The sequence below is a fragment of the Brachyhypopomus gauderio genome, chromosome 1, assembly GCF_052324685.1.
Source record: "Brachyhypopomus gauderio isolate BG-103 chromosome 1, BGAUD_0.2, whole genome shotgun sequence".
NCBI classification, from domain to species: Eukaryota; Metazoa; Chordata; class Actinopteri; order Gymnotiformes; family Hypopomidae; genus Brachyhypopomus; species Brachyhypopomus gauderio.
Genome location: NC_135211.1, coordinates 27367855 through 27385195, shown reverse-complemented (window position 1 = coordinate 27385195; position 17341 = coordinate 27367855). Strand labels below are relative to the sequence as shown.

At 48.9% G+C, this 17341-nt stretch overlaps 2 protein-coding genes across 3 annotated transcripts; one reads left to right on the top strand and one right to left on the bottom strand.

Moving 5' to 3' along the window:
* Positions 1-158: 158 nt before the first annotated feature.
* Positions 159-12137, top strand: brpf3a (bromodomain and PHD finger containing, 3a). Of its 2 annotated transcripts, none has more exons than XM_077007224.1 (13): positions 159-442; positions 1271-2826; positions 2924-3077; positions 3250-3381; positions 4285-4413; positions 4706-5009; positions 5302-5577; positions 5732-6322; positions 6422-6500; positions 6624-6688; positions 6774-6862; positions 6950-7104; positions 9879-12137. In XM_077007224.1, exons 2-13 carry the CDS (start codon positions 1292-1294, stop codon positions 10060-10062), a joined length of 3693 nt encoding a protein of 1230 aa, XP_076863339.1. In that variant the 5' UTR covers positions 159-442; positions 1271-1291; the 3' UTR covers positions 10063-12137. The 2 variants fall into 2 exon arrangements, with proteins under 2 accessions (XP_076863339.1, XP_076863330.1); XM_077007215.1 differs by having other exon boundaries at positions 160-442; positions 6603-6688.
* mon1bb (MON1 secretory trafficking family member Bb) lies at positions 11904-17268 on the bottom strand. The gene is made up of 6 exons (XM_077007238.1): positions 16844-17268; positions 16496-16568; positions 15767-16354; positions 14714-15506; positions 14007-14154; positions 11904-13914 (listed from the first exon to the last, which is right to left on the bottom strand). Exons 2-6 carry the CDS (start codon positions 16548-16550, stop codon positions 13684-13686), a joined length of 1815 nt encoding a protein of 604 aa, XP_076863353.1. The 5' UTR covers positions 16551-16568; positions 16844-17268; the 3' UTR covers positions 11904-13683.
* Between the last annotated feature and the right edge of the window lie 73 nt (positions 17269-17341).

The following is a 17341-nucleotide window of genomic DNA, read 5'->3' as shown; positions in this document are numbered from 1 at the left end:
CAACAGGGAAGTTCCGCAGGTTGCTTTTCTGTTCGCCCGCAAACCTCATTGGCTACATCAACAACCGATGCCACCTGGATTATTGGTTTCGCCAATCACAGACCAGTGCGAACGATGCGCGCGGTAAGTCTGAACCCAAACGCTGTGGGTTCGTTTTTTTTTTTCTTTAGGGGCGTATTTTTCTTGCCAATTTAATTACAAACCAACGTTCAATGCACACCAGGTACTGTGCAATAATGTTGCATGCATTTTTGGAACAAACATGGCTCTTGTCAAGGTGATAATATTGTATAAGTGGCCCGGGAATAATGTTTAGAAACGTTTTTAAAGGAAGTCACATCAATGGACGGCTGAGGAGGCTAGCTATCTTGCTACAGAAGAGGACGCTGTCGTCCCTGAATATGACCGGCTTCCCTTGTCGTACCAAGTGATCAATAAACAAGTAAGTTGTTGCTTCCATACATTGTTTGATGTGAACAATCATTTCGCTAGGCTTTAAGAGTGCCGCAGTGAAACCTGCACTTGCCAAATATGGCTCCAATGTCCAGGACGCTCGTAACAGACAGCCTTGTCTGACTGCTGCAGGAGACGGTATAGGCTGTGCTGCTCGCTAACGAATAGCATCCAGTCTCGCGCTGCGGTCTTTTCTTTTTATCAACGCGCGCGGTGTTACATAGATAGGAATTACAGGCGGCATTGAGGGATTGTTTGTTTGTTTGTTGTTTCGTCCAGACCTCTAAGCACGGTGTGCATGGATTTGTTATCAGTGCAAATCATCAGGGTCGGCACTGTCTCTTTGCTTCGTTAAAATGGCTGACTTCTACCCTGTCTTGCTTCTGGATTGGTATTTAGCGCTCTGCAACCAAACTACGTCAAATGGCAAGGGGAAAATACATGGCGCTACGTGGTGATTGGCTTAAAGAAATCACGTGTATTTTATGTGGCTGCTGATTGGTTTGCTTGGAAACGTTCATAATTATATTACTAAGACTTAAGTGAGAGACATATAATTGTTAAGCCTGATATTGATGAACCTGTTTAAAACCTTTGTTTTCTGCAGCTTAGCAGTAAAAATTTTGTACATTTTGTGCTTTGCTTTCACATTTGCATATTACCTTACTGAAAACAAGTGCAAAAGAGCATTATGCACATAAGAGCAACTGCTTAAACCATTTGGTCATTTAGAGTTCCCTAGAGTCCCATCTTTGTAGGACATGTATGTTCATCTGCCAACCATCACATTTTCTGATTTTCTTCTTTTTTTTTAAAGGTATAAAATAAGAGATTTCAAATGAGAAAACTACGGCGGCGGTTCCAGACAGGTTTCGGCAGGGGCAGAGGTCGGGGCAGAGGTCGGGGCAGGGGCAGGGTTGGTGCTTCCGGTCACACCGACCTAGATGCTCGTCTTCGCCCGCCCTCCCCTTGCCGTCTAAACTTCTCCATGACACGAGACACGCTGACGTACGCCCAGTCTCAGAAGATGGTGGAGGTGGAGCTCGAGGGGCGTCTCCACCGGATAAACATCTCCGACCCGCTGTCCGTCGTGACCGAGGACGAGATGTTGGCGCGGGAGCTGGCCGAGCGCACCAACAACAAAGAGAATAGCCGGCGTGTTCCGAGCCGTGCTCGCCATGGCAACACGCCCTCGGCAACCAAGACCAGGAGGAGGGACGGAAAGCATGGGGGTGGCAGGAGCAGAAGCTCCGCCAATCAGCACTGCTCCCCCACTCGGCGGGGCTCTGCCCACCTCCACGGCCTGCCCGACGGAGCTCTGCCTAAGGCCGCCTTCCGCCAAGTGGATGGCTTCGAGGCCTCTGAGGCTCCGCCCCTTCCTGTTGCATACTACCGTTACGTGGAAAGGTCGAGCGAAGAACTGGAGACCGAGGCAGAGTACGACATGGACGAGGAGGACATGGCCTGGCTGGAGATGGTGAACCAGAAGCGCGTTCATGACGGACACGCTTCGGTCCCGCCCGACACCTTTGAGCTGCTGATTGATCGGTTGGAGAGGGAGTCCATCCTGGAGTCACGGAGCCAGGCGCTGTCGCAGTGTACCGTCGACGAGGACGCCTACTGCTGCGTGTGCCTGGACGACGAGTGTCTCAACAGCAACGTCATCCTCTTCTGCGACATGTGCAACCTGGCGGTGCACCAGGAGTGCTACGGCGTGCCCTACATCCCCGAGGGCCAGTGGCTGTGTCGCCGCTGCCTGCAGTCGCCCTCCCGCCCCGTGGACTGCGTTCTTTGTCCCAACCGCGGCGGCGCATTCAAACAGACCAGCGACGGGCGCTGGGCCCACGTGGTGTGCGCCATCTGGATCCCGGAGGTGTGCTTCGCCAACACGGTCTTCCTGGAGCCGGTGGAGGGCGTGGCCAACATCCCTCCAGCCAGGTGGAAACTCACCTGCTACCTGTGTAAGCAGAGGGGGAGGGGCGCGTCCATCCAGTGCCACAAGGCCAACTGCTACCGGGCGTTCCACGTCACCTGTGCGCAGCGTGCGGGTCTCTTCATGAAGATCGATCCCGTGCGGGAGACGGGCAGCAACGGCACCACGTTCGCCGTGAAGAAGACGGCGTTCTGCGGGAACCACTCGCCTCCGGGGCTGGAGGCGGCGGCTGCAGAAGATGAGGACGGAGGCTTCATCGGAGGAAGAGGTAACCGAGGTCAAAGGTCGTATACGCTAGGCCCTACGCCACAGCAGAACCAGCGCGGGGGGAAAAAGGGGTCAGCGACGCCGCAGAACAAGAAGACGAGAAAGAGCGCAGATGGCGTGTCGCGTAAAACCGGCGTACCGCTGCTGCTGGTCCCGCAGATCCCGTCTTACAGGCAAGTGCTTCCAACATCCCAGTAAAACATCCCAGTGAAACGTTCCAGTAAACCGTCCCAGTGAAATGAATGGTTTGTGCTGTGTTTTTCCTGACAGGCTTAATAAGATCTGCACAGGGGTGTCCGTACAGAGGAAGAACCAGTTTATGCAGAGGCTTCATAACTACTGGTTGCTGAAGCGTCATTCCCGTAACGGCGTCCCTCTCGTGCGCCGTCTTCACTCCAGTCTGCACACGCAGAAGACTGAGCAGGTCCGTCTGCCTTCCAGGGCCACGAGTGCACTATATATACTATATCTGCACTATAAATACGTGCCAATGGTCATTACGCTGAACAAAATGGCTTCATGCAGTGTAGCCCCGTGGTTGCTGAACGGCATTACTCCGTCAGGTCGGCCTCTGTCTGATGCCGTGTTTGTTTCAGATGGAGCCGGATGCCAGGGTGCAGGCGGTGAGGGCGGAGCTGAAGTACTGGCAGAAGCTACGTCAGGACCTGGAGAAGGCCCGCCTCCTCATCGAGCTCATCAGGAAGAGGGAGCGTCTCAAACGGGAGCAGGTGTGTCGACGCTTTAGTGCTCACTCACAGACACGTAACCCCTCACTCACAGACACGTAACCCCTCACTCACAGACACGTAACCCTTCACCCACAGACACGTAACCCTTCACCCACAGACACGTAACCCTTCACTCACAGACACGTAACCCTTCACTCACAGACACGTAACCCTTCACCCACAGACACGTAACCCTTCACCCACAGACACGTAACCCTTCACCCACAGACACGTAACCCTTCACTCACAGACACGTAACCCCTCACTCACAGACACGTAACTGCTCAGTCACAGACACGTAACCCTTCACTCACAGACACGTAACCCTTCACTCACAGACACGTAACCCCTCACTCACAGACACGTAACCCCTCACTCACAGACACGTAACCCCTCACTCACAGACACGTAACCCCTCACTCACAGACACGTAACCCCTCACTCACAGACACGTAACTGCTCAGTCACAGACACGTAACCTTTCACTCACAGACACGTAACCCCTCACTCACAGACACGTAACCCCTCACTCACAGACACGTAACCCTTCACTCACAGACACGTAACCCCTCACTCACAGACACGTAACCCCTCACTCACAGACACGTAACCCCTCACTCAAAGACACGTAACCCCTCACTCACAGACATGTAACCCCTCACTCACAGACATGTAACCCCTCACTCACAGACACGTAACTGCTCAGTCACAGACACGTAACTCGTGTCACACTAATTCCTCTCTCAGTCCACTTATATTGCGTATGTGTGGGAATAAAGTTGAATAAAGCAATGATGTGAGTGCCTCTTTCCAATCCTCCTCTCCCCTCCCCTCTCCCCTGTCCTCTCCCCTCCCCTCCCCCCTGTCCTCTCCCCTCCCCCCTCCCCTCCCTTCCCCTCACAGCTAAAACTGCAGCAGGCAGCCATGGACCTCCAACTCACTCCAGCCCTGGTGCTCCTCCGCTCTACCCTGCAACAGCTGCAGGAGAAAGACACCGCCAACATCTTCAGCACGCCTGTCGACCTGAAGGAGGTAACATCTGAGAGACAACACGGGCAGACAGCAGGGCCCGAGCCAGCTTTTTGGAACTTGAGGAGCAGGCCTAGTAAACTGTAAGAGAAAAGTGTTCAGGACTCAAAAGAGACTGCTCTCAAATTTGAGTTTGTTTTCAGACACAAGGGGACGCCGTTATTCCTCTTCGTAAAAGGCATGTGGTTTATCTGAAAAGAACATTTAAGGGTTACCAGCTCCTTGCGGTGTGTATTGATGACTGACAGTGACACCCGTCTTGACTACTCGTGTGTGGGTTTCTCCTACGGCGTAGGTTCCGGACTATCTGGAGTTTGTTTCTGAGCCCATGGACTTCTCCACCATGCACGCGAAGCTGGAGGCGCAGAAGTACTGCTGCGTAGCAGACCTGGAAGCCGACTTCAACCTCATGGTGTCCAACTGCCTGACGTACAACTCCAGCGACACGGTGTTCCACAGGGCTGCGGTGCAGCTGCGAGAGGTAGGGGGCGCTGTTCTGCGCCGGGCGCAGCGGCAGGCTGTGAGCGCGGGCTTGGACACCACCAGCGGCATGCACGCTCCAGACTCAAGCAAAGCCAGCAAGTCCTGCTGGGACGAGGGTGAGTGAGGAATCCAGCTTTCATATCTCTCGTGTCCCTCACCCTGGTCGACTCGGGGTCCACTAGACTGATCTTCTGTCATTCATCTCCCATACACCTGTTCCAGGTGTTCAGTGTTCTTTATATTTTGGACAGAGCAAAGTTGTGGGACTGTCTGGTGGGCCCCGTGTACTGGGTTGAGAAGCAGTGCCCTACGGTGTTTAAAACATTCACTAAGCTGCGTTCCTGTGCAAGCTGCTATTGAGGCGCGTGGCCAGCAGGTGTCAGCGTCGCTCTCCATCTCTCTGTGCAGTGGACATGCTTTTGGAACCTGAGAACAGGGTTCACATGTCTGGGGAGGAGCAGCTGAAGGAGCTGCTGGACAAGCTGGAGGTGGTGACGGCCATGCGCTCCAGCGGGGGGCGCACCAAGCGCATGCGGCTGCTCCGTAGGGAGATCAACAGCCTGCGCCACAAACTCAGTCGCCAGCGCCGCAACTCCAGACTGCTGAAGCGCACCATCAGGGAGGAAGAGGAGGGCGAGGACGAAGGACGCCCCAGCAAAGGGAATTACGCAACAACCATTCCAGGTGCTCGGAGTTGTTAAGTCGTTTTAAATAACCTTCCTTTATTGTTATTTGTATTGGGTTATTATATGTTTACAACTTAGTTTTTCATGTTGATTTCACTTTATGTTGCTTTTCTGTTTGGTTTTTTTTGGGGTTTTTTATAATTTTTTTTTAGAGTCTAGAAAATCCACATCTCAGAAACCTCCAGAGTCCTCCAATGTGACCTCCTCTCCCTTACCTGGGGACGCCCCTCCCAGCGCACCTGTCTTCTGTCTGGAGACAGGAGGTACCACCACGTCCGGCCCGACTCCCAGAAGGCAGCGGGCCAAGGCCCGGAGCAGGCCGAGAGCGAGGGGTCCAGCCGAAGCCGGACAGACGGAGGTCGAAGATGACGGCGACCCGGAGAAGGAGCAGCCGACCCTGGCTATGTGCCTGCTGGATGTGCCTGTTGGTGGAGCTGATGGAGTTCCCTCTCTGGAGAGCTCCACCCCCACGGCCGGGCCGGGAGTAGGCCGCCGCACGGCCATCCTTTTCAAGAAAGCGAAGAACGGCGCACGGCTGTCTCAGAGCAGGACTGCCCCGCTCCCCAACGGAGTCGGCCCTGGAGACGTGGGCGAGAAGCCACACGTGCGAAGCCAAGAGCAGACTGTACCATCTGCTCCACCCAGCCCCTCTTCCCTCTCCCCACCTACCCAGCGCCTGCCGTCCGGAGCGGTCCGGACCGGCTCTGACAACGAGGCGGAAAAGTCGCCAGCCAAAGAGAACAGTAAGGGCGTGTCCTAGTACACCCTTCTCCTGCCCAGCAGTGTCTGACCAGTGCCACTTGTTCACATTTCTAACGTGGCAAAATGCTGTTGTGTTACAGGCTTGACAAATGGTCTGAAGAAAGAGAGGGATAGCTCCCCAGACTCCGAGACGTCCTCTCCCTCGTACCACAACCCCAGGCAAGGACACCACAGCTCGTTTGAATAATGCTGTAAACACCTCGGCAACCATATTTTTAAAAAACGGCCTCCTGTTTTTATTGCTACTCTTTCAATGATTAGTTCTTCACCTCCTAAACGTAGTCGAGGCAAACCGGCGCTAAGCACAGTCCTGGCGGGGGAGGACGAGAGTTCGGAACCAGATTCAGGTGCGTCGGTCTTAAACATAAAAAATCAGCTCAGAATTTTGAAGTCTCAATCCCAGCTCCAAGCTGACGTTGATCGTCTGTCTAGGCGGGAGCAGCTCACATAAGGAGGAGGATCTGGAGCCCCTCAGTCTGGTTTGGGCTAAATGCAGAGGGTATCCCTCCTACCCCGCCATGGTGAGCCCACTCACCCCCCCCATCAGTAAGCCGTTTGAAATAGTTCCTGGTTCTTCTCATGCGTGAACTAATGCAGGTTCTCCACAGACAGTAGACCCGGACATGCCTAAGGAGGGGATCCTTCACAACGGCATTCCCATCCCTGTGCCCCCTGAAGAAGTGCTTCAACTGGGCCAACGTCGTCGGACCGAGGCGGAGGGCAAGCTATTCCTCGTGCTGTTCTTCGACACAAAGAGAACCTGGTAAGACCACAGAGAAGAGACGCAGCTGTGCCAAAGACCACAGGAAGCCAAGTAAAAGCACATTGGCCCGATCAAACGGCCAATCAAAAATACACAGATCAAAATAAACAGCACACAAGCCAAATGAAGAAATCATAGCGAACAGCGCACTCACCCAATGAACAGCACATGCTGAGTTGGCATGAACGTGTGTGTGTGTGTTTGTGTGTGTGTGGGGTGGGGGGGGGGGGAGGGGTTAGCTGTGGTCTTAGAAAGTTCTCCCCTTTCACATTGGTTTGAGTTGTTTTTCTACTAGACATTTAAAAGCAAACGGTCATTGATTGATAATCCTTGGATGATATTACACTAACCCATTTAGGATCTGTCACTCCAGTTGGTCCATGCGGTTAGAAATGAAGAGGGCTTGAGTTTGATGAGCTGTTTTATGTTTGTGTGTTTATTTATTGAGGTCACTGTTCTGTTTCTCCCTTGTATTGTCCGAGTGGCTTTCAAATACACTATATTGCCAAAAGTATTTGTTCACCCATCCAAATGATCATAATCAGGTGTTTCAATCACTTACATAGCCACAGGTGTATAAAATTAAGCACCTAGGCATGCAGTCTGTTTTTGCTAACATTTGTGAAAGAATGGGTCGCTCTGAGGAGCTCAGTGAATTCCAGCATGGGACTGTGATAAGATGCCACCTGTGCAACAAATCCAGTCATGAAATTTCCTCGCTCCTAAATATTCCACAGTCAACTGTCAGCAACTCAGCCATGAAGTTGTCAGCCACATAAACTGATGGAGCGCATTCAGCGGATGCTGAAGTGCATACAGTGAAGAGGTTGCTAACTTTCTTGGCCCTTTAGTTCCAGTGAAAGGAACTCTGAATGCTATAGCATACCAAGACATTTAGGACAATTACGTGCTCCCAACTTTGTGGGAACAGTTTGGAGCTGGCCCCTTCCTCTTCCAACATGGCTGTGCACCAGTGCACAAAGCAAGGTCCAAGGTTATAATCGTTAACGAAAACGAACGAAAAAACGAAAACTAATATTGAAAAAACATTTTCGTTAACTGAAATAAATAATAACGGTAATTAAAAGAAAAAAAACGATAACTAACTATAACTATATTACATGTTTAGAAAACTAACTAAAACGTAAAAACGATTTTTTTTCACTATTAGTTTTATATTAGCTGACAGAAGCGTACGACACATCACGGTCCGTCACGTCTCTTGTTTAGAGCTCCTGCTCGCTATGCTAGCCTGCACAATAACGACAACAAAAGTTGGGATAAAACGGCGAGTCCTGTATGGGATTTTTTAAATATGACTACGAGGAAGACTACATGTCTTGTAGTGGAAACAGGTGATAAAATATATAGAGTAGTTCTCAAGAGGAAAAACCCCACGAATCTCAAAGTTCACACAAGAGGGCTAACTGTCAGTACCTTGACAAGCTAGACTGTTAAGTAGCTCCGCCGAAAGAGAAGCAACATCCCGGCTAGGTAGCACCGGGAAGGAGAACCCGTTTTCACCAGTGATTAAATAGCTGCTGGTTAGTTAATGCAGAAAAACCGCAAGCGGGTGGATGCACTAGTTAATGTGTTGAGAATCGATGTCAACACGACTGTGTTACTCGATTGCCTTCAAAACGTTTGGCTTTTCACGCGAACCAAAATAGGGTTACGCTCCTATGTTCGTGTCCGACTTAGTCTGGCAATTTTCAGCAGCAATATTACACATTTTGCACTTATGGCTTCTATCTTGTGGACTGTTAGTTGTTCAACAGTAATTGAATGCATTTTTAAAAATGGTATCTTTTGATGAGTTTTTATTACACAATATTTACTTTGGACTTTTTGAATCCTGCACCTGACAAATAACCCAAAGTATTAAAAAAAACTAAAACAAATACTAGAACTAATGAAAACTAAACTAAAACTAAGCTTTAAAAAAAATATTAAAACTAATAAAAACTAGCAAACATGCTCTAAAAACTAATTAAAACTAACTGAATTAGAAAAAAAAGTGAAACAATGAAATAAAAACTAAACTATAATGAAAAATCCAAAACTATTATAACCTTGCCAAGGTCCATAAAGACATGGATGGCAGAGTCTGGTGTGGATGAACTTGATTGGCATGCACAAAGTCCTGACCTCAACCCAAAAAAACACCTTTGGGATGAATTAGAGCGGAGACTGAGAGCCAGGCCTTCTCATCCAACAACAGTATGTAACCTCACAAATGTACTTCTGGAAGAATGGTTAAAAATCCCCTTAAACACACTCCTAAACCTTGTGACCAACATCATATTGAACCCTATGGATTAGGAATGGGATGTCACTTAAGCCCACATGTGAGTGAAGGAAGGTGAGTGAATGCTTTTGGCAATATAGTGTATTTTGTTATGTTTAAACCAACTTTATTTAAAAAGCACTTTAACAACAGTTTATTTACAATTTCTCAACTTTAAAAAGCACTAACAGCAGCAGCAGCAGAAAACAAAGTGCTGTACATAACTTAGGGTACCAATAACACAAACATAAACTAAAAACCAAACAAAATTAGTAAAATAAAATAAAAAATAAACAAATCAAACAGTAAAAAGCCTGAAAGCTAAATTGGCAAACAAAAGCAAAACAAGAAAAGCAATCAGCCGACTGGTATGAGTGTGTGTCCTGCTGGAGTGTGTCTCTGAGCGGCTGTCCTAATACTCTGTCCTGATACTCTATCCTGATACTCTGTTTTAAACCGTCTGCTTCATGCTCTGTCATCATCACAGGCAGTGGCTCCCGCTGGACAAGCTCCATCCAATGGGCATCGACGACACCGTAGATAAGCTCCGCCTGATGGAGGGCAAGAAACCGAATGTACGAAAATCTGTGCACGTGGCGTATGACCGAGCAATGACTCACCTCAGCCACGTGCGGGAAAACGCCGACTTCAGTCCCTCCACCTTCATATGACGCACGGCACGCCCGGCCAACACAGCACAGAGGGAACCGCAGGCAGGGGGATGTTGTGAAATGGGAAATGTGATTACTGAACATAACATGAAATCTCCTTATTTTGTATCGATTACAAATTCTCATTTAAATAGTTTTAGGCTAATTTATATAAAGATTTTATTCTATGTCTGTCAACATGATTGTTAACTTTCATCTTTTTTTTATCAAGGAAATGAAGGCACATATGCAAGCGTTAGAAAGCGAGATGTTGATTTAGTTTAACAAACACGAGAGCCACTCAGATGTACCAGAGAGAGTGTGACTTCTCCTCTGGTAGTCATGTGACCTAGAGACAAAGTGAAGAATTCAAGACTTGCATAAATAATGTAGGCCTGTCCTAACTTAGACTAAAATCAAATATTTATGAGGATTTTTTACCAGAAATTTGTAAGATGACACAAGATTAAAAAACTTCTTAGCTAGCTACTTTTTGTGAAACATTTGGATTATTGAAGTGCATGTTGGAAGCTGATATTCACATGTGAGGTGTCCAAAGGTGTTTGCGTTTAAGAGACGCGGGGGGCCAATCTTCATGGATGTGCTGAGACCACACGGACTGCTCCAGCGTTTTCATGTCCTCGTGATGTTGGTACGTGGGGGTTTGAGGGGGGTAGGAGTAAAGGTCACAGTAGAAAACTGCTTCACTCTGATCGAGGTGCAGCTCCGTCGTGATTCTCTTCAGCTTGGGTCACTTCCATTTATGCACATCTGAGGAAAACGGACACCATAAACCGCTGTGAACGGCTTGCGAGCAAGCCGAAGGTGACCGGCGCCAGCACGGCACTCTGGGAAATGGCAGGAGATGCCCACAGGAGCCAGACCATCTATATAGAAATTGCACAGCGAGAAGTAAAACGCGGTGATCATGCTGTAATATCCAAACTACTAAAATCATGATTTGTACTCATTGTGGATGGATTTTGTAAATGGTTAAAGAACTGGCATCATTTTATAACATCTCCCAACAGCCTACTTTATTGTAGGCTACACGCAGGACGCAATAACCAGCTGTGCCCGTATCTGATGTAGATGAGGGATGAGCAGGAGGTGTAGAGCTGATGTAGCTCCAGCCTCGCACCGCAGCTCAGCTGAGGGGTCGGGTGGAGAGGGTGGAGAGGGTAGCCAGCAGCAGGCCGTGTGTCCACTTTCCCAGAAGCACATGGTGTGATACTTACTGATGAACGTAAGCACCTTGCTCTCGATAGGAGTGTCTGCCAAAAGCTGTAGATGTAACACGATTGGCCGAAAGCAGCTAATTATTCATCCCACCCTTCTGTCCGTGTTGGTCTTCGGCCGGCTTCGTGCCCTGGTGACGTAGCGCCGGATACCCAGGTGGTGCTGGTGACGTAGCGCCGGATGCCCAGGTGGTGCTGGTGACGTAGCGCCGGATACCCAGGTGGTGATGGTGACGTAGCGCCGGATACCCAGGTGGTGCTGGTGACGTAGCGCCGGATGCCCAGGTGGTGCTGGTGACGTAGCGCCGGATGCCCAGGTGGTGCTGGTGACGTAGCGCCGGATGCCCAGGTGGTGCTGGTGACGTAGCGCCGGATGCCCAGGTGGTGCTGGTGACGTAGCGCCGGATACCCAGGTGGTGCTGGTGACGTAGCGCCGGATGCCCAGGTGGTGATGGTGCTCTTGGCACCTGTGCTTTTTGCAGCTCTCTTCTGCAGTTTGGTTTTTGTGCTAATTCTGGACCTCCGGTCGCTTGGCCCACTGAAGATGCATTTTTGAGTTTCTATTGTTTTTATGCCTCTATGCTGCAAGAATGCCCCCAAATTGTTTTCTTTTTCTTGACCGGATATATCAAAATGTAGAAGGTTTCGTACGTGAGACGAGTTGCTAAGCACTAGAGTTGGGGACACTCCCTACTTTTGTACATACGCTTGCATGTATGTAAAACATATGCACACGTGTTTCTGAAATCTAAAATGTAAATTAAGTAATGCCAAGATTTGTACATTTCTTTTTAATTTATATTGTGTGGTTACGGAACTGTTATTTAATAGTAATTAAAGAGATTTAATTTAACAGCATTATGATGTTCAGTATCACTGCATATATGAGATTGGTCCTTCGTGGAGAGTGGAAAAATGTTCTCGTTCCTTGGAGCATACACAGTAAAACAGAAAAAAATGTGTTTGGTTTTTTAAAGCCTGTGAAAACAGCAAACTGTACCAAAAACATGTCGCAAACAGTATTTTCTCAAATGGAAATAAATACACTGTTCAGTCTGTTTTGTTTCAAACATTTCTCTTTGTTATCTACATTTTTTTTATGTCACAGCTCACAGTAAACAACATAGTGACCAAACTGCGATAATTCATTAGATAACGAGTCAATAAGCAATCGAAGATATACGACAGCGCCGTCATCCTCTGAATAAAAGTGTTCAGAACAGAACAGACTAAAAGAAATCCAAATTACAAATACACAACCTTGTGTTTCTTCCTCATGATTGTTTCTGATGATGCCCACATCTCCAGTTAGTGATTAGTAAATTATTCTGTAGCCAGACACGAGTACATTCTGGCTTGCCAGAACTGAGATGACGGTGGAAAAGGATGGGACGACCCTGTGACGTCAGTCTGAGGGGCGAGACGAGGGACTCGAGAAAAAGACACGACTGAGGTGACGTTATGTCACAAAATCAATTAAGGAAGATGCATTTAAATACACTTAAATATGAATTCATCAATCAGAGTGAAGGCAACCGTCAAAGACTCACTTCACCCACAGCAGGACAGAAAAAGACAAAACCTGCCTCAGTGTTCCATGACGCAAGTACCATGGTGGTTGTAACAAGTGCCTCGTTTGTATGCACCAGACCGTTTGAAAGAAATTCACTTACAAATTTTAGATTTTGATCTGTTTTTGCTACAAGATTATTCTTTGGTCTGGAAATTGGACACCATTTGGGTTATTTTTGTGAATAGCTGGTCACATTTGGTATTAAATACGACTAATATTTCACTAAACTAGCCAGATGAAAAAATACACAGAAAAAATGACTGTAGAGTAGCTGTAGTTTTGACAACAGCACTGTTCATCTGGTCACTGGTTTGAGACAGTGCCACAGATGTAACCAATACAGTCACTTTGCAGAATGCATGTTTGTGAAGTTCTCGAATTAGTCACAAAGATGACAGCTGCTCGACTCTGAAAGACGTCCAGCATTGAGTGAAGGCCCTCATCCGCCAGTTCTCTGCAAAATCGTTTTGTACAACTGAACAAATCCTTACACAAACCCCCCGTGCAGGAAAAGCTTATTCAAACAAACAGTCAACCAGCCAACATGATCTACTGCACCAACACCAACCAAAAAGCCCCTCTTAATGTTGATGGGTTTACTGACTGTAATGTCTCTAAACACTCCAGAACTACTTGTAACACTCCTAGCTTCGGCTGCAGGATTAAGAGAACATCTTTTCCAGTACCATGTGCATAAACCATCAGTATCCAGCTCAGCTCAGGTGTGTCGAACACCAGCAGGGTGGAGGAGCAGGAGGGGCGGGGAACGGGGGGGGGGGGGGGGGGGGGATTCTGAGCAAAATGGGGGTAGGATTGGCAGCGAGGCCCTCCTCACGGCAGGGCCAGGAAGCCGTTGTCCGCGCCGTCTGTCTGAGCACCACCCTTCCCGCTCCTGGAGGTTTTGCTGGGGTTGGGGGTGGTGGAGTACTTTGGGGGGTAGCGGATGAAGAGCCGGTCCTCCTCCTTCTTCACCCAGCGCAGTAGTTTCGTAATGGCGGTGATGGCGCAGGCCTTCGTCACAAGAGGACTGAAGCAAGTGTACAATTCAAATTTGCTTGTAACCTGCAGAGAAGACAATAAACAATTACTCTCCCTGGTCCTTAGAGGGACGCTGCTCTTTGGTCTCAGAGGGACCCTGGTTTCTAATCTCCTACCCAGGCCAGCAGAGTCTCTCTTTCAGCCACGTGGTAGATGAGCTTTAGGGGTCGTGAGGAACTGTGGATGCGGCTGTGCATGTCCCTGTAAAGATCCAGCAGCCGCGTCCTCTCCTCTTCGCTGCCGTAGGGTGCCTCCATCTCTGGGCTGCGAGTCACAGGGGGAGACGCATGTGATCTGACCTCATGGGACACCCAAGCCAGGCCTTAATTCAATAGAAGTCTGGATTCTGGGCTTCCATGCCCCTGGGTACCAGCACAGTGGTGCCTGGTTCATATGAACCATGTGACACAGAGACTGCTCTCAGTAAAAATCATTTTATTCTCTTGTCATGCAGAGGAAATAAACAAACCCATGTTTTTGCCTTTGTCACTGTCTTCATACTTTTTTTTTTGGAAAACTCATATGACTGTGGTGATGCTGTGTACCACAAGAGCCGTCAAGTTGTGAAACATGCTCACAGCAGTCAACATTAAACGTATTTGGAAACTATGGGGCAACTCTGACCCTGAGGATTATGGGAAGGTCCTTGGGAAGGGGAGGGGCTGTTAACACTGCAAACATTCAGTTAAATCAGGCATATTAAATAAGGGAAACCCTTCAACTCTGCAGCACTGCAGAAACAATGATAAATTCATGGCTGACTTATACTAGACTTAATTTGGCATAGTAATTAACATTATAAAACAAGGCCAGTTGAGCTTACCTGGTGAACTGTGTTAGCTGGCGGTGGTTGTCTGGAACGTCAAAGGGCTTGTACATGAAGTGCCGGAGGTCAGAGACTCCCACCTGGCTGACGCTGTAGCACTGGGCCTTCGCAATGGCACCCAGAGCATTCTGGGCCTGCATGGCCTCCTCTATCTTCCTCTTGCACTCAGCCACGGCATAGAAAGCCTCTTTGTCTGTGGAAAGTAGCAGCAGACAGACGGTGCACTCGGGTGGGTCCAGGTAGGAGATGTAGGCGTAGAAGTAGCAGTCGGGGTTGAAGCTGGGCAAGCAGATGGGCGTCCAGATCTCCCCAGCCTGGAAGGCGGAGGAGGCGCCGATGAGGTTGAGCAGGAGGTGGAGGTCAGCCGCACTCAGCCGGGCGTCCTCCAGTACAGTCTTCTCCTGGACGATGGTGAGCAGCTGGTTCTTGGCGATGAGGATGGAGAAGACCAGGTTAGGCGTGATGCTCTTCTGCAGGATCTGGCTGAGGCAGTCCCTGAAAGAGGAGGCCATGGGGAGGCAGTGCACGGCCGAGAGCAGGAAACTGGGGTCTGAATCCACCAGGTTCAGCAAGCCGTCCAGGATCTTCTCAGAGCCGGCCAGAAGGCGACGCAGGTCGTAGTTCTTTTTGTTCTCGAAGATGCGGGCGATGCTGGCCTGCGTGAGCATGCTGACGATCTGGTTGTAGACGTACAGCAGTTCGTCACGCAGCTGCTGCTCAGACTGGCGGCTGCTGGAGACAGACACTAGGACCAGGGGACCCTGCTGCATGAACACCACGGTGTGCTCATCTACAGGGCCAATCACAGGACAGAGGAAAGAAACCACTCAGATCAATTTAAATATTATTTGTTTTTATTTCATACTGCTGTTTTGATTGCATTTTGCATCCAACTTGTTAGCAAACCATATCTATATATGAATACTATGACATCATTCAATGTCTTCGAGCACTGCGACATATTTGCCATATTGCCCTCCCCTACAGCAAACAGCGCTGTTCAAACAAACCTAAAAACTGGTTTAGTGTGGCAGCGTGAAAAGCCCTTACCCGAGTAGACAGAACGAATAATGTTGTCTCCACTCTGAACGAAGGACACCAGAGCCATCATGACACCCATGGTGGAGGAGAGTGCTTCCTCACTGCCGTAGCGTGAGTAGATGGGCTTCCCGGCCTCGCTCAACACAAACACATGCTTCCGGTGCTGCCGCCAGCTCTCTGCACTTATATCCTCCTCTCTGTGAGTAGACGCCCCCACCGGAGTGCCATTCTCAGACAGGGGAGAAGACGTGTCCTTTGTACCCACACCCTGCTCCTCCAGCTTCCCCCGGGTCAACAAGGCCAGCACAAATTCACCCGAGTCATCCTGACCACTCTCCACCAGGGCACAGTCGCCGGGCATTTTTCCAGAGTCCGTTTCCAACACATCAGTGCAGACGGGTTGGTTGAACTCAGCCGCCTCTTCCTTTTGGACTTCCACGTCAGATACATGCGCTTGTGTTTCTACATTGTTTTCTGAGGTAGTGTCTGCCCTCTGTGTCTCTGGGCAAGCGTCTAGACTGAGGAGAGTCCTGGGGTTCTTTTCCTCCTCTGTAAGGTGGTCGGTATGATTTTCTGAAGGGAACGCATTCTTGGATCCTGAAACAAACCAATAGATCACGAACTCGCCTCACAAATGAATGATTGTCAAATTAATTTCAGCAATACACATCAGACATGCGAACAGCACTTACAGAGCATGTCCTCTTTAGACAGCAGAAGTAGAGGGACATTAGTTACCTGTCTGCGAAGCGCTTGAGGCGATGGATGCACCTGTCGTTTCTATTTTGTCCATCCTCGCACTCTCGATTCCCTTATTTACATGAAAACATACCGCGCACTGAGCAAAGCAACGTTTCGAAAATGAAAGCTGTAGCAACTTGCAAAGTTATCAACTCAGAGGTACGATAATGTAGCTAGGTGGCATAACCAGGTAACTAGAGAACCACGTAACTAGCTAGCTATGTACATATTACACAGACATGGGTTAACTCGTCATCCGACTATAAATGTAGAGCACCAAAACACGGAGTTAATACTCGACTCTGATGTTAACATTAACCAGCGACCCGGCTAGCCATGACTCACATTTACGTAGTGCTGTCAGCTTGTTCTTCACTGAGGTTTCTTGTGGTCCGTCTGCATGGATCGCCGAGTTTGTCTGCTCGAAAACAGAAACGTCCGAACCCGATCAACCCGATCAACTCGATCAACTCGATCCGCTCCAGCGCAGTCCTATCAGTTCTTTACGGGCTAATGGGTTAGCCGGTTAGCTTCCCAGATAACGTCACCAAGAAGCTCATTTTATGCGAATTCGATATTTTTGTTTTGTACAATTAAGTGGGTATGCTCGTAGAGTAATCCACTGTCTGACGCAGGCATATACATAATATAATACATAATATTTCAAGTGGCGTTACCCAAACAAATGACATTTTCCATTAAAACTGACCTGCCGGTTACTTAACTAGGAGCAAAGCCAAAGATGTTTTAAACACGACAGCGCAAACCACTTCCGGGTGTGTGACCGAAACCAAAATAGAAGCCCCCATCCCACATAAATGCTGAAGTGAAATTAAAGGAGAA

What these genes read in the sequence shown, in the direction of transcription:
- mon1bb (XM_077007238.1), bottom strand. Translation starts at nt 16,550, where the DNA reads ATGGACAAAATAGAAACGACAGGTGCATCCATCGCCTCAAGCGCTTCG. An exon ending in CTCAAGCGCTTCGCAGACAG is followed by an intron (nt 16,355 to 16,495) that starts GTAACTAATGTC and finishes GGTTTGTTTCAG; the next exon opens with GATCCAAGAATGCGTTCCCT. An exon ending in CAGCTAACACAGTTCACCAG is followed by an intron (nt 14,155 to 14,713) that starts GTAAGCTCAACT and finishes TGTGACTCGCAG; the next exon opens with CCCAGAGATGGAGGCACCCT.
- brpf3a (XM_077007215.1), top strand. Translation starts at nt 1,292, where the DNA reads ATGAGAAAACTACGGCGGCGGTTCCAGACAGGTTTCGGCAGGGGCAGA. An exon ending in GTCGCCAGCCAAAGAGAACA is followed by an intron (nt 6,323 to 6,421) that starts GTAAGGGCGTGT and finishes GTTGTGTTACAG; the next exon opens with GCTTGACAAATGGTCTGAAG. An exon ending in TTCGACACAAAGAGAACCTG is followed by an intron (nt 7,105 to 9,878) that starts GTAAGACCACAG and finishes TCATCATCACAG; the next exon opens with GCAGTGGCTCCCGCTGGACA.